The sequence below is a fragment of the Channa argus genome, chromosome 19, assembly GCF_033026475.1.
Source record: "Channa argus isolate prfri chromosome 19, Channa argus male v1.0, whole genome shotgun sequence".
Classification (NCBI taxonomy): Eukaryota; Metazoa; Chordata; class Actinopteri; order Anabantiformes; family Channidae; genus Channa; species Channa argus.
Genome location: NC_090215.1, coordinates 13284008 through 13309646, shown reverse-complemented (window position 1 = coordinate 13309646; position 25639 = coordinate 13284008). Strand labels below are relative to the sequence as shown.

The 25639-nt window shown below is 42.5% G+C and overlaps 1 protein-coding gene across 4 annotated transcripts; it reads left to right on the top strand.

Moving 5' to 3' along the window:
• The first annotated feature begins 241 nt into the window (after positions 1–241).
• dipk2ab (divergent protein kinase domain 2Ab) lies at positions 242–25407 on the top strand. Of its 4 annotated transcripts, none has more exons than XM_067486578.1 (4): positions 242–441; positions 6771–7684; positions 19501–19804; positions 22938–25407. In XM_067486578.1, the coding sequence occupies exons 2-4, from the start codon at positions 7031–7033 to the stop codon at positions 23282–23284; spliced, it is 1305 nt and encodes a 434-aa protein (XP_067342679.1). In that variant the 5' UTR covers positions 242–441; positions 6771–7030; the 3' UTR covers positions 23285–25407. The 4 variants fall into 4 exon arrangements, with proteins under 4 accessions (XP_067342679.1, XP_067342678.1, XP_067342680.1 ...); XM_067486577.1 differs by having other exon boundaries at positions 242–734; XM_067486579.1 differs by lacking the exon at positions 242–441 and adding an exon at positions 10703–10772 and having other exon boundaries at positions 7548–7684.
• Positions 25408–25639: the final 232 nt, after the last annotated feature.

The window sequence follows — 25639 nt, the reverse complement described above, 5'->3', positions numbered from 1 at the left end:
AGGTAAAGTTTTTTTTTCAATATAACTTTCCTTCTGATCACATTAAATTCAACTATTATAAACTTAATGTATAGGTTATGTTACTGTTTCCCCCCCAAAATATGTTCGTGTATTGATGAGGAAAAAAAAACAAATAGACATAAACTTTGCGCTGGGGGCGGCGTTCAAAACAAGACACTATTAGAATAATCGCCTAGCAACTGCGGTCGCAAACAGACTGCGGCTGTCGTAAAGGCGCAAGAGGTTGGTGCTGAAAAGACTCTAAACAGAACCCATTGTGGTGTTGAAGAGGAGTGAGCTGCTGCCCGAGAGAAGAAGAAAGAGGCAATTCCGCGGCCACAAAGGGACTCGCGATAAGCGGGCAGATATGGACGAGAACGCTCAGCACCAGCACCGGTGTCCTTTGTGAAGAGGAGCGCGTCGTTCAGTCGGCTAGATCCGGTATAGCAAGAGTTAAGAGTGAACATCCCAACTGTTTATTTCAGCAGCTAGCAGGCTAGCTGGCTAGATACCTAAGAGCCAGACATGGGGAGCCCGTGTGAGTTCGCCTGATAAGAGATCTCCGTCGAGCTTTGAAGAAGCTGTGTGTGCTTGGTCTCGATATTGTCTGCCATGATTTCTTTTTTAAAGTGTCCGTCTTCCGCCTAGTAAGTAGCAGCAACTTTGAGGAACGATAACAACTGAGCAGCTGAGCATTTCACTGTTACAGACCCGGGGAGGAAAAAGTCACACAGGTTTGTTTCACGGTTGTTTCTCGTCTTTTGCAGTCCGTGGTGTGTGTGTACACTAACGTGACCTGGCATGTCTCGGAAACCTTTTTATACGCCAGTGTTTTATATCTTCTACTTGACTAGTTTAAATAAAGGGAAAAACTCCGTTTTCCAGTGTGTGTGATGTTACTAATAATGCTACGAATGTTCGACGATGTTTGATGCTCGGAGCGTCAGTGTTGCTGCTCCCGAAACGATCAAATGATAAGATGAAATGCAAGACGACACTGTATTGTTTGAAACAAACTCCCTTATCAGATCACTACAGCCGATGAAGGGTAACAGGAAGTTTATTATCACGGCTATTAGAGCTGGTGGTGCTTTTTAATTTTTGTTAAAACAGCATCTCCAACGGACTACTTATGTTACTTGTCTACAGTTCGCCGGGGGGGGGGGGGCTGGGGGGCTATCTAAAAACAACAACACAGTATAATTCATAAAACCACAGGAAAGTGCACAGCTAGACAGATAACATGTGAACACACACTACCCTTAACCCTCCTGGGCATGTAGCATATTCCACTTTTATGGTTTTACATATTCAATTATAGCGCCATAATTATTGTTAGGCATTTCCTTGAGGCGCCAGCGCGCTTGACTTGACTCCCCTACAAAGTCTTATTAAAGCAAGCGTGTTTTTGCCCGCACTTTTTGCATAGTCGGAAGCGATCACCCTCAACAGGTTTCCACTTGGCCGACTTGATTTGGATTGATTTGATATGCATTTGCCTTTCTTGTTGGCATAAGTAAACAGCAGGTTGAGCTATTTGGCCATCACACAGAGCAGCCGAGGCACTGAACACCAAAGCCTAATTTCATATAATAGCAAAAATGACTTGAGCGTGAGGTTTTCTGTGGCATAATTATGATTGTACCCTCTTTGCAAACTTATGCCCTTGAATTGCTCAAGGGAAAAATAGATTACCACAACACTCCTGCTGGTTTGGTTCAGATAAAGCTACTAAAATAAGTCCTAAGGAATTTCTCTTTACAGTCTAATGAATAGAATAGGCTGCTTAGAATTAATTTTTCCGTAACAGGAGACTAATTGTGGAGCCTTTCTGCAAGGTTAGTCGACAAGGGAACAATGAAAATAGACCGATACACTTAAGATGTTCTGCTGGTGGTTGATTTGAATGTTTCTCAGCACTCAGTAGGGGAATGTCTTGTAATTGTGGCCTAAAAGCTCCCACAGGAGCTGTATATTTTTGTTTTTGACCTCCAAACTAACTAAATCATGCTTGCGTAAAGCAACTTCTATAACAGATGGAGCTACATGAGGAAAGACCTTAAATGAAATAATGTCTGTCAGGTATTCAGTTATAATCCTCCCTTCTCCAAACATATTTTCCATTTGTTTAAACTGAACCTTGATTTGATGTCTTGCTTTAATCAGTTCAAGCATGGATTCACTTCGATGCACATTTGTTTCGCAATAGCAATAACAGGAGATTTCAATGTATGACAGCTTTTCAAACAGAGAGAGTGTTGCCGACTTTGGAAATTTGTGCAGCTGTTTGAATTAAACAAAACAAACACGTTGGAAGAATCAAGTCATTCCAGTTTAAGTTTGTCCTTCCCAACACCTGCATCGGTTTGGTGCAAAGCAGACACCACTGATATTCTCATTAAAACCTCTATCATTTGGTTTCATCCAGAGATGAATGGACTAATGTTCACGTGGGGATGCCGCTAATTGCTGCTCATAGTCTGAGGACTCAATTTTCCATTAGGCGCGTGGATGTGGCTGTCATTTATATCTATCCATCACGGTCTACGTGTTTTCTGTACTGAGGAAATCCAGCTGTGGCTGAATGTTTTTGTGATCAAACATTATTGACTCCCTCAGTCGATAACCTTGGCAACAGTAGTTCCTCTCTCCAGCTAGAGCCGCACATTGAAACGCAGGGGAGGGGCTGAGTCAGAGGAGGCTTATTCCGAGCTTTGAGTAGCGCTTCGTGGTAATTCCGGCGGTCCCCGGGGGTACACACGTTCATGTGTGCGTTTGTCCATTCAGAGATGGAGAACTGCTACTCTATATTCAAGTGATCCTCTCTTTCCATTCATTTCCATCATAAGAACACTCAAGTTTCACTCACCTTGTTGTCCATTAGCTCCACATTTGGGTACATCTCTTTTCACTCTTCTCTCGCTTTGTCTCTCCCTCCTTTGTTTACTCCATCACTGTATTCCAGTCATTTTCGCCACTTCCTTTTTGAATGTATATTTTGCATTTTCATTGGAATTAATCAAATGTGTTCATGTGTGGCCTGACTTCATTATATCATAATGAAGTTTTTGCCTCAGGTGCAGTGAAGGAAATGGGTTAGCCCCAGAGTAGCCGTGCCCTCGTATGCTATTATCAGAAACCAGTTTTACACAATGAGCTGTGAAAAAGATTATTCAAGAAGCACAATTTCTTTTCTAAGCCCTTTTCTTATCGTGGGTATTCTGTGAAAATTTAAGTTTAATAAAAGTTGAAATATTAGGATGTTACGATGTCAACTTCATCTCTTCCGACCTTTTGTCATTCTGTTTTAAGCTAACACGGGGCCTATTGCTTTATCTTGCACCTTTTCTGTCCCAGTAATGAGCCATTTTGCGGCTCTTAACATCTGCCAAACTTGGAATATTTTGAATGCGAGACTCATCTCCCATGCATGAGGAGTCAGGCATCCTTTGATTTGCCCTCTTTTCTTTGCTTCTCTTTCGAAGCGCTCACCAACATACTTTTGTAGACTGAATACACTGAAAAACTTTCTTACCCCACTTTTGGGAGAGGCTGTTTATGATGAGAGGTAATTTGGTGCGTATTCTAAACAGGATTCTCCTCCCTATTTCCCGCAGACTGCAGAAGGCGCAGAGGCACTGTGGGGGAGGAACTAGGGGGCCTAATTTAAAATTTCTGTGGTTACAATCTGGCTTGTCCAAAAGAAAACACTGCTTTAAATTTCAGTGCTTTTCTATTCTAGTGGGTTACATCTGTTTTAGAAAAAAAAAAAAAAAAAAAAAGCATCTGGTTTTAATTCTGAGCTTGAAGTGAACTTTACCCTTGTCAAAAATCTGAATAGGCAACCATGCCATAATGCCGTATGCAGTCAGCTTTCCTCTCTGCACGTCCTGTTAACGAACTCACAGCCAATGGGTGGTATGCAGCAATAGACAGCGAGACAGTTAAATAAATGGTTTTGCAGGTGTAAATTTCTCAAGAAGCAGTCTAGTGGGATAATTACCAGGGGAAAAATATCCCCATCTTAAATTACCATGCCATCCATTCAATGAAGCTGAACGTTTGGGTCTCATTCACACATTACTGTGTGCAGCAGCAGACTATAAAAACAAGTAGCCTTCCAATTCTTATGCTAAGCTGTCTCTTGCTAAGCAAAAGTATAAAATCAAGGATAAGCCACTCGTGGTAGATTCGTGCATTTCACATTTTAAGCAAAACCTTAGCAGTCTCATTAACAGGAATAAAAAAGTGTGCCTAACTTATCCTTTCACTCGAGCAATTAGTACGGCCATTGATATAATCTAGGTAACACTCCATAGGTATTTGGGGCCTAACACATTCTCAGGAGAAGAGGAAGCAGCCCCATCCTCACTGTGTTAGTCACAAGAATGTGCATCTAAGTACTCTGCAACGTTTGCGTCATGTTCACAGCTGATTCCAACCTCCCATGACTCTTCCTTGTGTTCTCTAACGGATGAACAGGTGAATATCGTTTCTAGCCTTGCAGAGGGTTTTGTTTAATTTTTTTTTTTTTTTAATTTTATTTATTTTTTTGTGTCCCCCTTGAGCCCTTTGTTGATCCTAGTTAAATCAGCTTTACTCTGAAGATCTTGCAGCCACGTCTGTGTCAAATGCTAAATGCCGCTTGAATCGAGATCTTATAGCAACGGGGTTTTCGGTTTTCTCCTCGAGCAATCAGCCTCCTCTCTCACTCCATGTAGCAGAAGGTGCACGGCACAAATCATTTTGACTCTACCAAGTTTGTTTGTTTATTTATTTATTTTAGGGAGTGTTTCACACAAACTTGCTTCCGTCACCTCCCATCTCTCAATGTATCTTCCAATTTCTAATGATATTGTGCAGAATATAAATATTTCTTCCACAATTAAGTTTTAGAGTTCTTTTACAACATAATCTTGAATTGGCTGAGGTTCATTTATCACACTCGAGGCATTTTGTCAAGGTCATGCTGATGAACCAACTTTTTATTGTTTGGCTTGCTCAAAGAGATCCTGTTTCTGACTGAATGCATGAAGAATCATCTGTGTGGAAATTTTGCTTTTAGGTTTTTTGCTTCTAAGATCAGGTTAATGTGGGCACCAAATAATATATTCAAAAATGTAATGCATAATTCATGTGTTCAGCCTAAATTTACTCTCATTTTGTTTAATTATGACTGTTAAATATAAATAAATATCCCATGCCTTGAAAATCTGATCTGAAAGATTTACATAAGTTTTCGGTCATGTAAAGATTGGTTCTGCTGAAAACATGCAAAGGAAACCTGTGACTCATTATCCCTTAAGAAAATCATATGTTCACTGTTGGGTTGAGTTGTGTCATTTAAGTTTGAAATTTGTGATGAGAAAAGAAAAATCCACTGGCCGTATTTTCTTTTTAAAGTATGTAGTATAGCCATCAGTAGTTTCTCTTTTTAGATATGAGCTATTTTTTCACTGCTGATGTTGGCCCGATCTATTCAAGGTATTGTCAGTCAGAGGTGTGAGGTAAGAACTGGGGTAGTCTGCTTCTTATCTGACACTCCACAGCCACACATCTCGCACAACCACTGCTCTCTTGGCTGCCTCCAGCCCCGTGTATTTCCAGATCTCAGCCTCTTCGATCTGAAAGCAAAATGTAAAGAACTCATTGACACGCACACTAATCACAGTAGCGAGCCTGCTTGTTAGCCATGCCCTCTCGAGTCAGCTGCCCTAATAGGCATGTCTTAATAAGCCCTAATTGAGGATGGCTAATTTGCACGGCCTGAGTCATTGTCGTTCCTAAAGCGCCTTATAAGACTTACAAGACTCATTTCTAAAAAGCTGATTGGGCGTCTTAACGTGGCTTCATCATGAGCTGACCATGGGAGGGCTACTGCGGCATTCTGACAGCATTGTCCTTGACCTGTGAGCCTAGATTTTTGTTTCTTCTTCCACATTTCCTTCTCTGCTGACATCGATATACCTAATAGAGGTATTCAAAGTTACTCCCCACCCTCCCCCAGCCACAAACATTATTTTAGTGACACCAGCCATTTTCAAAGAAACGACTTCAAAGCATGATAAAAATGAAGCAGGGGAACTCTGATCAAAGGTTAAACTATGCACAGCGTGGGTATCTTTACAAAGCAAAGTAAGATTCCTCCATGTGAAGCGAAAAGTGGGGGGAAAAATAAAGATTCTTAGCTCCGTGTAACTGTTGAAGTATGCAGAGATGTATTATTTTACTGTGCATCACAAGACAAGTGACAGATACTTCTGTAGCTGCAGAGGAAGGTCCTCTGAGGAATCCTCTACACAGTGCAGGACGGTTTTATTTATACTAGGAGAGGATGTTGTACATTTCCTCTTAATTTGATAACTGACACTTTATTTTCCCTTTTCCCCTATTTTTATTTATCTTACTTATATTGAGGCGAGTATACAAGAAATGATTTCCCAAAGAGAGCTCAAACCGGCACAGGCAGATTTATTGCATTGGCTGTGGGCCATCTCATTTCTGTTGAAAAAGTAATGAAATCTCTCAAATGACCCAAGCAATTCAAATTTGTGAGACAATTTCATATGCCAGAGAAAGTGCCTCCATGTTTTATTGGAGATATTGAGGTGTTCAGGTTGCAGACCCAGCAGTAGAGAAATTAAATAAACCTTTTCACATGTTATCCTTGACCAAAATGGCCTTTTTCTTTGTGCCATGAAATGTAGCTTTTTTTAATTTGCCCTGATGTAATGAGTCCCCTTATCTCTTTGTCTTTTGCTTGATTTCAGGCCTGCTGGCTCAAGGTTGTCCACAAACACCAGGGAAGGAGAGCATGACTCACTGGCCTCTGCCAGAGAATGGCATGGGGCAGCTGTGCCAACCTCGCCCCTTCCTGCCGGTTTAGAAGCTACCCCGGTACACCATGACAGAGAGGCATTAAAGTTAACTCCCTGACAATTATCTGATTACCTCTCCCCTTCCCTCTCCCTCAAGACCCCACCCCCACCCCCCACCCCTGCCCCTGCCCTGTCCCTGCCCTGTCCCCATCATGCTGCGCTTCCTGCCTCTCAAACTTGGCCGCCTGTACCGCTGTCTGAAGCTCTTATTGGTGGTGGGATTGTTTGTCATCTTGCTGATGAACACCCACAACCTGTTCGCCTCTTTCCAGAAGAATGAGCTCACTGACAGACGCTTCATCAACCTCAACAAGTGCCCCGCCTGCTTTGGCACCAGCTGGTGCCGCAAGTTTATGAACGGCCAGGTTTCCTTTGAGACCTGGGGTCGCTTGCGATTCCTAGATGTCTTCAATGTCAAGAATGTTTACTTTGCTCAGTACGGTGAGCCCAGGGAGGGAACCCGTCGTGTGGTGCTCAAACGGCTTGGCTCCAACCAGGAGTTGGCTGAGATAGACCAGAAAATCTGCAAGAGAGCCACAGGCAGGCCACGGTGCGACCTTATCCAGGCAATGTATAAGACTGAATTTGCCCGGATCAATGGCGATGTTCGTCTTCTGACTCCAGATGTAGTGGAAGGCTGGTCAGACCTGGTGCATTGCCCATCTCAGAGGTTGTTGGACCGTGTGGTCCGCAGATATGCGGAGACCAAAGACTCAGGCAGCTTCCTGCTCAAGAACCTTAAGGACACAGAGCGAATGCAGCTACTCATGACTTTGGCATTTAACCCGGAGCCGCTTGTGTTACAGGTACCAAGATTTTTACTTTCTGTACAACATCTTAAATATTGTGTGTTGTCAGTTTACAGCAATGTGTACACATTTCATACAGTTTGAAGCTTCTCAGTTTTTTAACAGTGAGCTTCTAAAAGAGTCCTCTCTCTCTCTCTCGCTCTCTCGCTCTCTCTCTCTCTCTCTCTCTCTCTCTCTCTCTCTCTCTCTCTCTCTCTCTCTCTCTCTCTCTCTCTCTCTCTCTCTCTCTCTCTCTCTCTCTCTCTCTCTCTCTCTCTCTCTCTCTCTCTCTCTCTCTCTCTCTCTCTCACACACTCACTCAAAAAAGATGTGTCTGTCAGCTGAGTTGTGTCACCAGCTGTGCGGTTCCTGGCTTAGTTGTGCTACACAGGTGTAAGAGATTCAGTAAAAAGAAAGCCAGGGTGTTGGCCCACAAAGCCCCCAGGAAATTACAGGGTGGGAATCCTCATATTTCCTTCTCCCATAAATCGGAGACAAGGCCTTACAACCTCCCTAAACTCCAGGCTACGTCAAGAATAACAGGCGTGTAACTTCCGCTTAGTTTGAAGAAGGGTTAAAGAGCTGATGCCCAATAGATGAGAGATTTTGGCTGGCAGGAATACTGCATATTTAACACATTATGTAGGGCAGTTTTGAATTATTTAAGGATGCATCTGTTAGTCGTCCAAGTTGTTTTTAATTTTAATGTACATCTATGTCCATTGGATTTTTGGCACTTGTGGAAAACAAATGAGGGCAACTTTTTTTTAGTGCTGTTAAATGATAACAATTTTTCCAAAACAATAGCTTTTGGGTTTTTACCTTTTTATATATTGATGTCTGTACTTTAGCACAACATAAAACACAAGTTGTTTAAGTTAAACTTGAAGAAATGGACAAAACCTCTAGTTTTTATGAGGATGAAAGATTGAATCCCTTATATTTTTATACTGTTAGATTATGAGTTATCTGTGGCAAAATTAGAAATTGTGACATCAGGTCTCCACTTCCTTGTCCCTCACAGATTTTTACCAGCAGCTAATCAATTTCAATTTCAATCTGGCATTGACTGTGTTTTGTGAGGGGACAACAACAATGGTCATGGTCCATGTAGACACTCAATAACTCTGACCTCCAGCCTGCTCCTAGACATGGGGCTGGAAACCTCCAGGCATTTCAGAGGACAAAAGGCGAGATCAGCTTTTTAGCCCGGTCAATCTATAAAATCTGATTAGCCTTGTTTGGCCGCTTTCCCTCCCTCTATCTTCCTTTCTCTTTTTTTCCTACTCACGTCTGCTGTCTGTGTCATCCTTCCCCCGGCCTCTTTTTTTTTTTTTTGGCTTGTGTACGCTCCACAAACTCTAATTCCATCAGTGTTTTTTAATACCATTATGCCCCAGTTCCGAGGCTCTGTGAATCCCCCCCATTATATATCTGGCACACAGAGGAACACACAAAAACATCACACACATTGTCCACAGCGCTTCTCACTCCCTGCTTCACCTAGCTTTTGAATGTTTACAGGAGCTCATGAATCATGAATCTCATCTTGAACTTGTGACCTGTGGGTAGAAGACAAAATTGTAGGTCTGCGTATACACCAAGACAGGGATAACAAATGATGAGTATGGGATGTGTGCATGAATAACATACAAATAAAATACACCAGCCATTTAGGAGAATCACAAATCCTGAGCACCAGCATCACTGAACTCAGAAGATGAGGAATAAATTTGCACACGGTTGGGCAGCATTAGACCATAAAGAATTAATGGCATCTTTAGAGACTGAACAGAAGATGTGCGATACTACAACACCTTGATCTCCATTCTTGGCAGAAGATAGTGATACTGCACAAGGACTGATTTTAACAAATGAATGTTATTGTAGTCACTAGTTATTTAAGGAAAGCTGACACTGCTTTTGACAATGAATCACTCTTCTGTCACACTGGTGCTTCATTTTGCATCTTCATTGAAGAGGCCAGTGTCACTCCGTGCATATTTTAAGTTTACTATATTTATTGTAAATGATTTCCTCCTGTCATTGGTCACCAGTGCTGTTGTTTTGTTTTGTTTAGTTTTTTGTGCCCAGTGTGTCTCTCTCCTCTGGCTTCATACAGTCAAATACTGTGAATAACATTTCTGCTGTGTGCTCAGTGAGCTGCACTCTCCCTTTGAATGGCTTCTGTTTCCAGTCTTTTGAAGCCACAGGCAGTAAATCGGCCCTGTTTCACAATGAGAAACCAGACCTTCTTTGTCAGTAGGAAACAATCTGCTGTGTTGTTTCGGTTCTGGCCAACAATGCGTTTTCTGTGTGCTCTGCGGTACACGCACATACATACACGCACACGACACCCCCACTTCCCTGTCACATGGAAGACAATTTGGCTTAGGGGAATAAATATTTTTGGAGGAGTAAAAATGACGACAGGCAAACAAGAAAATTCTTGTGCCATGCAACTTCATCTGTTTTCTCTTGTTCCTCTTTAACCAGTGCTTTGTCTTTAAGTTTCAAAGACAAGTTTGGACTGGAAAGGGTTCTCGCTCACTGTGATAAATCTACTTGTGTCAGCAGGTTGTCTCTTTGCCAGCTGGAGAAATTACATGATGGTTTTTAATTTTACCTCTTATTCGACAGTAACTTGGTTTGCATGAAAAGCGAGTAATTTATTCTTCTCATTTCCCTGGCTGGAATCTTATTTGGCTCCTCTCCTCTGGCTAGATGACTCACTGATTCATCAGGTGATGGTTGTGTTTGATGGAGTACATCTGGCCCAACCTTAAATTAGTTCGATTTAGCCTGGTCCTCTCCACCAAATCATTAAGCTTTGTGAGCTAGCCAAAACCATGTGACTGCACTAGCACCCTTTTTGGTCCTCAGCCCTGTCTTGCTCAGTGAAGCCGAGAATAGGAAGTGACAGACCTGTGGGGTTAACTCAGTCAGTGGTACTCTCATCTCCTCTAGACTCAAATCTGTGCTCTCGCAGACACCCTTCTTCCTCTTTCTATTACCGTCTCTCCCTGCCTTCCCCAGATCTTCATCCAGCACCTTACCTGACACAGAAACATGTTCTTCAGAAGCCATGAACCTCTCACACAACATAGTAAGATTTTCCAAGAACACAGACATCTGACACTGATACTAAATCAGATAAGAGGCAGGAGAGGGAAAAAAAAAAAAGAGAAGCGTGAAGTTATCTCCTGCTCCTCCTAACATTTCGATCAGCAGAATTTTACCGTAAAAGTAAACATTCACAGCTCTTTGAGTGCCAAGGCTAGCAGCTTGTTTGAATTTTTTAACATTTGGTATTCTGTTGATTTAAATGAGGCGCAGGATAATCTATTATGACACTTAAGAAGTAAGCAAAAATAATGAATTTAGACTTTTTTTCTGGGCACAAAAGCTTGTTCCTCAAACGTACTCTACCCGATTGTCAGGCCATAAGGCGTGCAAGCTGCATACGCCAGCTAAATATAACGTAAAACAGGAACACTTTTTTTTTTTTTTTAAATAGCATTTCAGTCAAACAACCGGGAAAGAAGATAATCAGGAAATTATGCTAAGAGTGATTTAATTTTAACAAAGTAAAAATAAGAAATGTACTGTTTACATGATTGTAGCACACATTTTGTGCCTTTTGTTTTGATTGTACAACAAACTCAGCAATCTCATGGTCTGGCTTTCTGGGTTAAACCTCTTTACAAAGAGGATCAAAGCTTGTTTTGTTTTTACATCTTTCTTTTTTTTTTTTCTTCATGGACACTGCATGCTGTCCCAGCCTAAGTGACAGCCTGTGGTCTCTAAGGCCAGCTCAGTGGCTGTGGTCTACCGGTAAATGGCATTTAAGTTGCTAGTCTGTGATTAGTACCTTTGTTTTTGGGTCTGGGGGATTGTGATGCTCTTAGCACATAAGAGAGGAGGTTGTGTACAGCGCTTAACCCTGCTTCAAGTGCTCCCAAACCCTTTTCATTATTCTTATAGGCCTTTGTGTACAGACTGAATCCTGTTAGGATAAGACCGGGAGTTATCTGAGCCCGACTCCTCTCTTTTGGCTGCCCTCGCTGGATGGAGGCCCTAGAGGAAAGGGGGGAAGAAGATGAGGAGGAGAGAAGCGGAGGGTTTGTGTGAGTGTGTGTTGTACAAGCCAGAGCCTTGTGGTGTTTCCCTCATTTGAATGAGCCAGACTGCTTGTGGTACCATAATCCTTTCTCTCTTTCTCTCTCTCTACTCTCACTCACACACACAGCTGTGTTTAGTTAGCTAAATGCCTGTGGCTGACCTCCCCCCATCCCACCCCACCCACTAGCTCCCTTTTTAGATCCCCCCCCCCCCCTTCTTCCTACTGTTACATCTTCACCCCAACCTACATTCTGCCTAACTTCTGAAGGTGTAGTGCTGCAAAATGGGAGAATCTAACCCGACTTACAGCTCTCACTGGGGTTGTTAAAATGGCTAATATGGATCGTAATGAGTGGCTCTTTACTGTGCCGCATCCCATGGAGTGCCCGGGGCCTAATGTTGGAGCAAGAATATGCTTTTTAGCACATCAGCTTGGCCACAGTAATAAAATTGTCCACTGCATTAAAATGTCAGGCTCCTAGTTCTGTCAGAGAAAATATGAGAGGTCAGGATGTACTATAGCATCTTCTAGTCTTTGGCATTTGCACCATTGCAATTGGTAAAATTACTTAAGCTAATTAAACTGGTAGTTTATCACAGAGTTTTGTGGAATGTGAGATACTTAATACCTCTTTATAAGTTAAAGCTCTCTATTGGCTCTATTCTAAACAGAGAATAAAGTGCAGAATCAATGACAGCAGTCTGCCTACTCACTGACCCCACTGCCTCTGAGATAATTGGCACCTGCTCTGAAATACACAACCCTTGATGTAGGCCTCAAACCCACAGACCAGAAGTATGAGGCCAGGTTTCACTTGGGTTCCTCCCGAGCCTTGTGGGCGGCAATACCACCTAGAATGAGTCAACAACACTGCCTATGACCTAATGCATTCCACATCTTCCAGCAGAGGTGTTTTATGGGGTGGACTGTGGCTCAGGTTGGTAAAAGGTTTCAGCTATCAGTTAGAATTGGAGGGTAAACTAGCAACCCAGAGCTGTACTGCCCTGTGTTCTCATTCTTCGTCTTGCTCCCATTCTCAGTCCCCTGAGCAGAGCCCAGCAGATTTCATAAACCCAGCTAACCTATTTCGCACTGCTCGGCAGAGCTCACTGAATCATGGGCGCACTCTTACGCTCTGTGCCGCACAAGCACAGTATACATGGTCTTACTCAGACTTCCCTACCTGACCTCTTGTTTTTGATTTCTCATCTGACTGTTTTTTTTTTTAACCTCTTAATTTTTTATTGGCCCTGATTTCTCCCCACATTTTTCTGTAGTTGTGGGGACCCCATTACCATAATTCATTCCGTAGCAATTGACTATAACCGTAACCATCACAACCCAATGCCTGACCTTAACCTCAGCCTCATATATCCTTAGTTCTAAAACCTTAACCCTCAAATTACCTTTTTGAAGTTACGAGGACTGGCTGGAATGTTCTCATAACAATAGGACTGCTTTTTAGTTCCTCCATTCAAGGATTTTCCTCTTTACCAAGATTGCTGCCAGGTCTACACATTGTGACTTTGCACTCTTTGAACTGCACATCTGGTAAATAAAGAAGCGAAGCCTATTGTAAATTCAGAAACATACACTTTACAGTCTCTGTTTCTCACTACTCATTCTTCTTTACAAACACGCACATATTCTCAGCGTGGTGCTCTGACTAGGCATTTGTTGGTTTCTCTGTCTGAAACACAGCATCACTGCCCTGTATTGCAGGTTTTAGGGATGGAATAAATGGGAAAGGGGAGAAAGCAAGGTTAGCAGGAGGAGCAGCAGCAGCAGAAGATGAGAGAGAAAAGGAGAAAAAAGGGGTAGCACCATGTGTGCCAGGCTGAGGAGTTGGTGTAGGCTCCCCTGTGGGGTATGAGCTCATGCTGTGGACTGACTGGATTTTAACTTTAAATGGCCAGCAAAATGCCAGACGGGGCTTGCCACACATCCTGCCCCCAGACACATGAGGTCAACAAGAGAGCTGCACAAGAAAAGGCCAGTTTGGCGAGAACCAGCTGTACAGACCAGATGTGACTTGTTAATGCTAGAACTGTCTGATAAACACACTGAATTATGTTAATTTAGCAACATGGGTTTACTGTTTTTAACTGTTTGGTTTGACTGAATTTGCCTGTCTTCATGCTTCCTCAACATTACCGTTTGATCCATATAATCTTGGCAAGTCCTGTCCTGACTTGTTTGCCGTGAAGCAGTGGGGTTTTTTTGAGGACTGAAAATGTTGAGAATTTACTCCACACCCTATTCAGGGCTTTAACAGGGAGCACACGTGAATGCTTCTGTGGCAAACCACTAATTTATTGTATGCTTTAAGTAGCTGCAGTGGCAGTAAGAAGGCACCTGGTTGCTTTAAATAATGCATTTTAAGTTGGGAAAAAAGTAATGGCACTCTTTGCTAATTCCTGGCTTCTGCAAAAATTGGTCATGAAAGGTAATCTGATCATGGCCGAAGTGAAAAATAAACAATGTTTCTAACGCGATAAGACACAGCCATAAACCTTCATGTCTTTATAGAACAAACTCATTAAATGTACAAAGCAATGGTTTAAAAAAAAAAAAAAAAAGGTCAACAGTGTTGACTGGTTGAACAACCTTTTGCCGCAATAACCTCAAGCAAGTTCTTCCTGTATTTGTTGATTAGACCTGCTCCACACTTTCTTACAAAACTGTTCCAGCTCAGCCATATTCTCAGGATGTCTGGTATAAATTTATGTCCTTTCACTGCATTTTCTTCTTATTATTTTTATTTAGTTAGTTGACTGGCTCTAACTGGACAAGATTTTATGTCTAAAGCTATTCAGTAGTAGATTTACTTTTCATGTTTAGGTCTACTGCATCAACAAGCTTTGGACTGTGGACAGCCACCCTGACATTGGCCTGTAAGATAATCCTCCACAATTGCAAGCAGTCCAGGTCCAGAGCCAGTAAAGCAGCCCCAAATCATGATGCACATGTCACTGTTGGTTTGATGTTTGCACACATTCCTTTCGTCTGTCCACAAGAGTTTTTTCCCCGGTAGTGTTGTGAAGTGTCAATGTGGTCTTTGGCGAACAGGCATGCTGCAGTGTTGTTTTTGGAGAGCAGTAACTTCCTCCATGGTGTACTTCCATGGTTGCCATCCCTGTTCAGTGTTTTGCATATGGTTGATTCATCAACAGTCATGTTACCAACTCAAATGAATTGAGCATTGAACATTCTGTGTTGTCATTGGAGTGATCTTGGCATATCAGTGGATGCTGCTTGTAAATAGCACACTCACAATGTTTGTGTGTTTTTGTAAGTGAAGGTAGTTCTAGTTCCATTCCTGTTTTATTGATCAGACTCCAGGTTTGCCAACACCAGACTCCAGGTGTCATCAGGTGACATCAGAAGTCTAGTGTTGCCATTACTTTTTCCACCATCTTTTTCTATGATTAATAAAGACATGAATGATCATGGCTGTTTCTTTTATCAGCTTAAAAATATTGTGTTTGTTGACATTTGTGACTCTGAAGATCAGATCACATTTCATGGACAATTTATGCAGAAAACCAGGAAATTGAAAACTGCCATTGCTGTGTGTGTGTGTGTGTGTGTGTGTGTGAGCACAGTTTTGGATGGTGTACGTGTGTGTTTATGTATATGCACATTTGATGGAACGGCTTTCTTTGCAGGCCAGCCAAGACAATATCTTGGGAGATGCTCATGTTTACTCGGCCCCTGAATAGAGGTTTTTATCAGCCCTGGTCACGTTGCATGTTCTCATTCACATGCCCTGGGATACAGTTTCACATAGACATGCACACACAAAGAGCCTGTTTTGAACTCTTACACGCACACCCCCATGCCCTCCCCCGAGTGGCCCAATTGAAGGGCATGCCTTTGTCAGCAGATGTCAGGACGCAGGTGTGTGTTCCTGTGCCTCTTACGCCATTTGTTTCATCCTCCCCTCCAGAGGCTGCCCATTTGTCTGTGGCCCTGTTTCATTTCAGCCCACTCCCCCCCCCCAGAGCATGCCAGCGTGTCTGTTGTATTACAGGGAGAGGAGTGGAAAGCACAAACACCCCCAGTCAAAGCTACTGTAGTGCACCAGCACAACCTTTAAGATTGGATTTGTCAGACTTGGGCCTAGAAGTCACTGCAAGTTCGTCTTTAATGAGACGAATCGCTTTTGGTCTGTTTTCCACCCTTGCCTTTATTGTCTCCTGAGCCAGGCTCATTATTTCTCTAACACTACAAGATTTTCTACACAAAAAGCGTAGAAAATAATAACGTTTGGCACAAGGTTCTTTGAATTAAAGCTTTCACTAAACAGGAGATAAAAGGTTTTTATCTGACAGGAACAAGAAGTGGTGAGACCTTTTAAGGCAGTAAAAGTCGATGGGATGTGTCATTGGCACTTTTGCACCCTCAGCATCTTTCAGTAACATAACATCATTGGAAGGTGACTGGAAAATTTCACTACCTGTGAAGCCTCACACATGCAGAATCTCCCAAATCTGCTCATAGTGCATCGGAATATATTATCAGGCTGGGCTTTCCAGTTTATTTCACCCCTCCACCCCACCCTCAATGCCTCATTGCGGACGTTAATGACTTCTGCAGAGTAACCGTTTAAAGAGCGCTAAGGGAGAATGATTGGTGGGACACGTAAAGTATTTCTCAACCTGTGCAATAGGTGAGTTTGAATCCAAAGCTCATGTGTCCACTTTCATGCGCCTATCTGTGCTGTTCAGTAGCTCTCACCTGAACACTTACTGCATATGAAACTTAAATATGGGAGGCTCATAAAAAATGGCATCAAAGTACGAGTTGTCAAGACCATGGTAATGTGTGACAAAGCAGAATGAGCCAGTCAGTGCGCTGAATGAGCGACATCTATGCTAAGAAACTGGGACGAGGGCTGGACAGACATGAAGGCATTCTCATAACAGCCGTTGACAGTGCCTGAAAGTAGCCGTAAGGCATTCATCCTTTTCCTCCTTCCCGTCAGCAACCCCCACACCCAATCTGCCGCCGCTCTACTTTTGCTCCCATTCAGGCTGCAAACCTGACAACAAAGGGAGAGATGTGTTTAGCAGGCAGGTCTTTGCTGGTTTATTCCTCCTGACCACTGGAGCGGAGAAGTGAAAGACACTCTGTTTGTCTCCTATGTTTGCTGTCTCCATCGTATTCTCCCCTCTCTTCTTTATGGCTCTCCCCAACACTGCGCCTTTCCCCAGAACTATCCATCCGCCCTGCAGAGGCGAGCGAGGGAGAATAGTGTTTGGCAAGAGAAGGTTTAAGCGTAACATTGGACAGCCTAAGTATTTTTTTTTTTTTTTTTTTTTTTTTGTCAACAAGACTGAGAGCTGCTTAGATATGCAGTAACATAAAGCGCTCCGAGGTTAAAACTGGGTCAAAGGGAAATGAGCCTAATAGGGATGTACCACCAACTGATCCCGGTTCACCTAATCTTTCAATACCAACTTCAGAAATTAGAAAGCTATTTTAGATATTTAGACTGTTAAATCTCTAATCCTAAAATCTGTTATGTAGGAATGGCTGTTGGCTCTCCGTAGTCTGGGATTGTCTCTCTTCCAGCCAGTTGTTTGTATTTAGGAGTGCAGTCAGCCCACTGTTATCCACTATAGCCCACTGTAGTTTCTTAGGATTCGCTTCACTTTTTCGCTTTGAGACATGTCTACCTCCTCAGATTCTTCTTCCTGTCAAGTTTTCTGTATCAAAAAATGTAGAGAGAGCCTGTTACACCAGGTTTTTGGGGAAGGGGAAGTTGGGGGTGAGTCATTGCCAAGTCTAAGAATGACAGGCACAGACAGACAGGCTGCTACAACCAAGTAGTGCTTCCTGGACAGATCGTTGTCTCGCTCACAATTGATTGGGTCACCTCAGGGAAATGAGCTCGACCAAGACAGCATTGCGTGCAACTTATCAATGTCCTCTCCTCTTGGTGGTGGATCTTAAAAGTGATGGGAACAAGAGATAAGGTAAAGTATAGTTCTACAGTACTAAAAACAGACTGTGATGGACTCTGAACATCTGCCTCTCTGTATCAGAGTAGACTATAAAACGTCTTAATTGTACTAAGAGCTTCCCTTTTTAGGTTATTCCAACTTTAGTCAGTGTTGCACTGTAAGTGCAAACTCATCTGTTCGCCTAGCACTGGTTTCTTTCCCACATGCACTCTCACTGCCACAGTCTCTGTGTGGTAGTGGTCCAGCTGTTGTATTTGAGCTACAACAGCTGGGTTTTAAAATGTGTGTTTTTAAATAATTTGTATTCTATTAAAGTTTAAAGAGAGTTAGGGCAGTAGTCATGCATATTTAACACTCTACCCTCCACACCCCAACCCGAAAGAAATTGAAAGCTGCTGAGGTATTGCATTACCACAAATGTAAAGTGAGTCTCAACAGTCATAGTAGTTCACACCTTACCTGCAGTGATACAGTGTGCTCCCTGCCTTATATCTGATGTGGTTGGGTTTCAGAAAGGGAGGGCTACTGAGACTGCTGTGAAACATGAGCGCTCCTGATCTCTCTGTCTGTGTCTGTACAGCGGCTGCCTGCCAGAAACGGCAGCCTCGAAGAGATTTGTTACATAGGAATTGTGGGCTATCATTAAGCTAGCATATGGCCAGGTGTTTATTATGAAAGATAGAGCCTGCGGTGGGGAATTTATTGTAAAAGATGGGAGCTTAGCACTTGGAGCAAAACTTTTTGGCTGCAAGAAAGAGGGATTTCATTCAATAATTTTTCAAATTATTTTTCCACTCATTTGAAGAGCCTGCGGCAATGTAATGGACCAGGAGGAGAAAAACGTAGACAAGGTCTGAGGTACCACAGCTCATGGACAGAGATGGAAGCCATATTGGCACATACTGTACAGAATCTAGTCCTTTAGCAGTCTGGCATATTTGCCAAATGCAGCTGCTTCATGTTCTGTGCATGTTTGTGTTGGTCTATGTTTGTACGTTTGTACCACTTGACTTCGAGAGACTGAGGATGATGGTGCATATTAGCCTGTTTTTGTTTGACCTCAATAATGTGGAGGGAATCTGGGAGAGATTAAGGTATTGTGCACAATCAATGATGGCACTTTCTCCTAGTGGCATTGCCTTGTTGTTATTAATCAGTTTGAACCTGTATACACAGCGATTTCTTGTCATTGTGCCCACATGGCATTAACTCGGTTAGCCAACATCATGCAACAGTTTAAATCGCCCTGCTGCTACATCACAACACATAAGGCTTTCCTGCGAACTGCTGCTACCACAAATCACCTCCCATCAGTTCTCTGGGAGCACTGAGTATAGCGGCGTACATCAGCGCGTAGCTGTAGGGCTTTACCACAGACTGGCTCTTTTCTTTTTATTAAATTTAATCCGTTATACCCAGTGCTGGCTCTGTTTCACGTGATCCTTTGGCAGATATTCAACTATTGTGCTTAGAATTGTGTATCAAAAAGTACCCAAGGCTGAGCACGGCAACTTTGTGTTCAGTTTGGAATTCTCTTTTCTTTTGTCTCACTGTATTGAGAAACTGATTTCAGTGGAAGTTAAACAAATATTTTTTGACAATCTGAAGGTTCATGTGTTAGCCTCTGCTTTTCAAAGCCAACAGGGTATTTCTGTTTTTCTTTGAGTTGACTCTACACTACACAGCCAGACTTCTTTTTGTCTATGTTTTCAAATCTGTTCTCATCTCTTCCTGCTTCTCAGAGCTTTCCATCAGACGAGGGGTGGCCATTCGCCAAGTACCTGGGAGCGTGTGGGCGTGTTGTTGCTGTCAACTACGTGGGTGAGGAGCTGTGGAGCTTCTACAACGCAGCCTGGGAGAAGAGAGTAGACTTGGCACGCCAGCTGATGGACATTGCAGAGCAGCTCACCAACAATGACTTTGAGTTTGCCCTCTACCTGCTCGATGTCAGCTTTGATAACTTTGCGGTTGGCCCACGTGATGGAAAAGTCATCGTTGTTGATGCAGAAAATGTTCTTGTGGCAGACAAAAGGCTGATCAAGCAGAGTGAGTGGCAGCATCATTACCTACCTATCACACAGGTGTTCCATGTTTGTTGGTGTGTGTCCATATGTTTGTGAGTAAAGCCCGGTGCAGCTCATATTTGTTCGCAAACATGCACGTGTCAAATCTTTTCACACTACCGCATCTGGAGTAACCTAAAAAGACAGGACAGTGTTTACAATAACGCATAGGACTACTTCACACTCAAATTATGGAGCTGTTTTATGCTTGTGTGAGATAGCTGCTTATTAACTGTAATGGCCGACTCTAGCTTATGAGACGGTAACGAAGGATCGAGTTAGACCCCAGGGGACAGACAGCTGTGGGCAAATCTGCCCATGCTCGAAGCCTCATGACTTCTAAGAATATACTACTCATGCACCCCTGTTTGCCTGCTACGTATTCGTCCCCATCAAAGAAAAGATCCTTTGGATAACGAGCCAGCTCCACTGTCCTAGTTCTTTAAGTCTCAGAATAAATCTCATAACAAGGACGAGAGTGTTATACATCACACGCTCTCAGTGGCAGTTTCTCATCCCTCAGTCTACCACCACTACCACCTCACCAGTCTTTCTTGGGGCTACCTGAGAAAGAGGGACAGCCACCCAGTCCGGCTCTAAAATAATGAAGCTTTTGTGTCACTAGGTTTTGAGGTTCCACCATAAATATCATTTAATGTAGAGATCATTAGTTTGTGTGTGTGTGTGTGTGTGTGTGTGAGTGAGTGTGTGAGAGAGTGAGCGTTCAGTCTGTCCTGAGACTCACTGCCTTTCTGTCCTGCTGCTTTGCCATTTTACAATATCTGACACCAGAAAACTAATAGATGTGTTTTAACACACTTCCAGCAACTATACATTTTGCTTTTGAGTTTACACTTGATTTTAGTAAATATTTTGATGTTTTTTTTCAGTAACTCAAATTTTCCACCCTGTCGGTGGCTCTTTGCCAGTCTCAAAGCACAATCCAGGTTGGGACTCTTTCTGTTTGGCTGACACATTTAAAGCTTGACAATTCAAGCTGCTTACCCTGGCCATTCAGAGTTTAAGCCTCGAGAATGTTCGCGTGCTTCTTGTATAGTTGTGTGCCTTGATCCGTTTGTGTATGTGCCAAGTGTCAGGGCACAGCAGGAAGAAGAGGGATGACGGCAGTAATGAGTATTATGGGGTCACGGCCACGTTTCAGACAACAGCAGGAAATAGGCACAGTAACCTCTCAAGGCTCCACAAGCAGAGAATCCAATCCCAACAATTAGAGCCTGAGATTGAAAGCACGTTAAAGTGTGCGGCATGAATCTCATCAGTCTAAACTGAGGCCAATTGATTTGCAAATCAAACACGCAGAAAGCTGCGTGCCGTTCCACCTTCTCGTTAGGGGCATCCATATTGATGCGGTGGGTTTGAGCGAGATAAAATGCATGCTGTGTTCATGTTGGGCCATGTGCCTTGTGTTTGCACAGTCCAGTGGCGCGAAAGGAAGCATTCCCCATCATTGAGTTTATAGTGTTTGAGGATAGTTTCACCCACAGTGGTTTTGGAAACACTCAGTCTTATTTCCTTCACTCCCCAATGCTGTCGCTCCCTGATTTACACAAATACACACATGCAAAATCATTTGAAACACTCACACACACATGCAGTCTCTGTTCTCTCACATTCAATAATGCGCTCTTAACACAAACGTGCATTGTTACAATTGGCCCTTGCTCTTCAATGCCACACTAACAAGCATTTCAGGCCCAATGTTCATTCTCAGTGTTGTGTTAAGAAGACAAACTGCTGAGGTGACTGTGTACAACCTGAGCTCTTTAACATGGAGGGTGGTGCACAGGCAGGAGTTGAGAGAATAGGCAGCCTACCTCTTCCAGGGGGTTCCACTTATTAGAATTTTTTATTCTTCTTTTGTGGGGAGTCTAGCTTTGATAGACTTAGACCTGCAGTAAGAGTGGAACAGAGTGGATTGAGGTACAAGTGAAATATATAGCAAAAAAGTGTTCGTTTTTTTGTTTTTGTTTTTGCACTCATATACGTCCTTTAGTATAAACCTACTTCTTTTGTTTTCTGTAAAAGTGTGTGTGTGTGTGTGTATGTGTGTGCGTGCATGAGGGTGTGTGAGAGAGCAAGCAAGTGAACAAGAATGGGCCTGTGCCACTTATCAATCAGTGCTGAGATGCGATGCATGGCCAGTTTTTTAAACATTAATTGCTTTTACCTCACCTTGCTACTCTTTCGTGTGTGTATGTGTGTTTGTTTGTGGTGTACATACACAGGCAGATCCATCTTCATCACCTACACTGATTGAGGTTGATGTGCCCCTCCTCTTTAGGGGGGCTACAGGGGCCCCTTGCTAACAGGGCAGTGCTGGATGTTTGATTGAGTTGTTCTGATGAGCCAGAGGAGTAGTGCATTACAACGCTGATACACTGATTATATATGTGCATCCTCTGGGTCTACCCCTGCCCCCTCCTAGCACTGTTATTGATCTGCTTTATAATGCACAAACCAATAGCTCTCGTCATTCCAGGTTATTTTCTTCCTCCGCCCAAATCTCTAAAGGGGAAAAAGCAACGTGAAATGAGCTGGAGAGAGAACTTTATTTGCTCAGTAAATCTGGAAAGTGGTTCATTTCTGTTAAAACAAATGGCAAATGAATTATTTGGCTGTGGGCTTTGAAAAAGAATTTCCTGGTAGTTGCTGTGGGATGTCAAAAGTAGCACCTTGGTCATGTCAGCTCATGTCAGGTCAAGTTGATTTCATGGATAATAGGTTGCAGTAACCTTTTGAAAATCATATTCTCTGTGGTCAGATGCAAATTTCCTGCTTATATCTTTTTTAATAAATATACATAAAAGATAAAGAAAAATGCTCTGATCGCAAAAAAACCTGTAAAATATCAACTACGGGCCAGTTTATAAAGGCACGTTGATCTGTAATGAATTCACGACCTTTTGCCGGTCTGATTTTCATCCCAGTTTATATGATCTGCATTTCATATATATTAACCCGATGAAAGCTGTAATAAATAAGCTTCTGGCCCAATAAATGCATTTATATATTTTAAAATAAATGTTGAACAGTTATGACATTATTAATATTATTGACTAGTATGTCGACTAAATTGCGTCTCTGTCTCCTTGCAGACAAGCCAGAAAACTACGATGTGTGGTATGAGAGCCGTTTCGAGGAGTGTGACAGAGAAGCTTGTCTGTCTTTCTCCAAGGACTCCCTTTGTTCCAGGGTCACTGTGGACCACAACTACTATGCCATTTGCCAGAACCTGCTGTCACGATACGCTACGTGGCGGGGCACCACTGGAGGCCTCCTCCACGACCCCCCTGCTCACATAGCCAAAGATGGACAACTCGATGCTCTGTTGGACGAATGCACCAAACCCAAAAAGCGATATGGCCGCTTCCAGGCGGCCAAGGAACTGCGAGAATACCTCACACAGTTAGCTGCTGCTTCCTCCTCTGCAACGGCCAGGTAATAAATGGAGTCGGCGTTAGCCTGTCGCCCTGAGAGACTGGATCCTGTACTTTATCACTGGACTCTTGAGATCCTGGTTCTTGTACATGATGTCATTCACTCCACCCACCCACCCCCAAACCCTCCCGTTTTGTGCACTGGAGCATGAAGGTGTTAAGGGTTCTTGCATCAGGAAGTGTAAGAATCATAGTTCAAAGTAGAATTGTTAAAGCTCTAGCTTTTATCTGACTTTGCTCCTGTGTAAAAGAGGAATGTGGCACTGAGAGATACTGGTTAGAACCAAGATAAAGAGGGGATAGAGGTAACTTCGCCTCTGCCAGGGTGGGCATGCCACTTCTGGGATGGAGGTGAGATAGGGCTCTGGTAAACGCGTTGCTCTCTGTACCCAGTCTAACACAAACCAGAGCAAGCAAGCAGCAGCGACTTTACCCAGCCCTGAATATAACCAGTCCTGCTGTTCAATCCTCAATCCATTTTAACTGTTGTGTTTTACAACATTGAATCTTGACGCTGAATCTTCTTTTTTTTTTTTTTTTTTTTTTTTTTTTTTTTTGTTAGGGCTGAATTTAAGTAAATTGGTGTGTTTACATTTTTGCTGTCCCATGGCCTTTTTTTTTTCTCTGTAGCACGGCTGCAGGGAAGGCAGAGGTAGCATGAATTTTCTGTTGTCAGGCAGCAGGGACGGGCTAAGCTATAGCAAGCTGAGGGGAACTAGCAGGGCTTTCAGTGTTTGTTGTTCATACCAGACAAAAAGAAAACCCTACATGGCTGTGTAATTATGATTTCCTGCTTCTCAAATAATTCGATTTTAAGGTTCCAGGATTGTGGCAATCATCCCGGGTTGTTTGGGTTTTTTTGTTTGTTTGTTCAGTGTTTGTTTGTTTATTCTTTTTTTAATATTATAATAGGAACCAGTGAGTGAAACAGCTGCACATAGGAAATGGAAGGGGGTAATTAGATAGTGGTGGGTGCTTAATGCAGATGTGCCTAAACCAAAGAGGCCATATGTAATAAGAAACCCAAGCAGTACAAAGTGACAGCACCTTTGCCTCCAGTTGTTCCCCACTAGAGGTGTCCATAGGAATCTTAATGTGTACACTATCTTGCATGAGCTGGAAGGTCTGCATACTGATTTTTACCTTCAGTAAAAACTCCAGGTATCCAGGCCAAAGACTGGCCATACTTAATGTCACATGAAACCCTATGCTGTGTTAACCGTCTTTAGGATTGATAAATTAAATCAATTTGGCCTAGACATGTTTTTCCTCTACTAGGTAAAAAAAAAAAAAATATTGATTAAAAGAAATGCAGGAGGGAAGTGATTGTGAAGAGGTCTAGAAAACAGAATTAAACTTCATAGTGGTGGCCTCCAGTGCTAGATTCTCATTAATTTTTCTTCTGTAATTGATAAATGAATCCTATTGTCAGATGCTGCCGCTGGTGCTGAGTGCTGTGAGCTCAATCAAGTAAAGGTTAAAAATTGTAATCAAGATATCCAAAATTAATTTCTAACTGCATTTGTGAAGTGTTGCAGCCCAGAGTTGTCTGAATATTTGAACACTTGCCACCAATCACATGGTGTTTTGATTTACACTCTGTGGGGCAATAAATCACAAATACAAGTATAGGCATTTTCACTAATGCAGTGTATAGGGTTGTCTTTAAGTAACCCTGAAGGACAAAGAATTCCCTTCTTAGGCTCTTTCACATCACATGTTATCAGATGCTAAATGCCCAGTGGGGTGTTTTTAGCGCGGGAAGTATGCAGGCCGATAATCAAGTAAATGTGAGCCACTATCACCTTGTGTAACACCTGTGGAGCTGATTTGACCCTTGTCAGTTAGGAAAAGCCATAAAGAGAAGCTGGGCTGATGGATTTCTTGTTTTGAAGCTCCCCTCAATTTGTTTCTGTCTGAAGGAACCTGGAGGGATTTGTATGTGCATAACTAACTGTTCACTTTTGTACTGTAATTTTCTTTTGAGTATTATATCAGCATCGTCTGATTTTTTCCTGTGCCTTTCATTCAAAAGTTGTATTTACAACTTTTACTGGGTTTAAATATTAAAATAAATGAAGATATATATATATATATATATATATATATAAATATATAGATAAATACACTTGTGCTCAGTGTGGACTCTTCTTGACTCTGTCTCAATCCTTTTTTTTTTTTTTATCATTTTTCCATCAAAGTTACAGGTGGTTTGGCTCTGGTTCATATTGCCTTTAAATTTTGATTCACTGTGGCATAGCTGGAAACCAGTGTTTGCCAGTTCCTAGTCCTTTTTTTTAGTTGTTTCTCCTCCTTGGTTTAATCTTTCTTTTTCGCTAATTTCGATCCCAGCCTGACTT

Excerpts from the sequence above, each read along its gene's own strand:
- dipk2ab (XM_067486578.1), top strand. The coding sequence starts at position 7,031 with ATGCTGCGCTTCCTGCCTCTCAAACTTGGCCGCCTGTACCGCTGTCTG. Across the intron at positions 7,685-19,500 it reads CGGAGCCGCTTGTGTTACAG|AGCTTTCCATCAGACGAGGG; the intron begins GTACCAAGATTT and ends CCTGCTTCTCAG. Across the intron at positions 19,805-22,937 it reads CAAAAGGCTGATCAAGCAGA|ACAAGCCAGAAAACTACGAT; the intron begins GTGAGTGGCAGC and ends GTCTCCTTGCAG.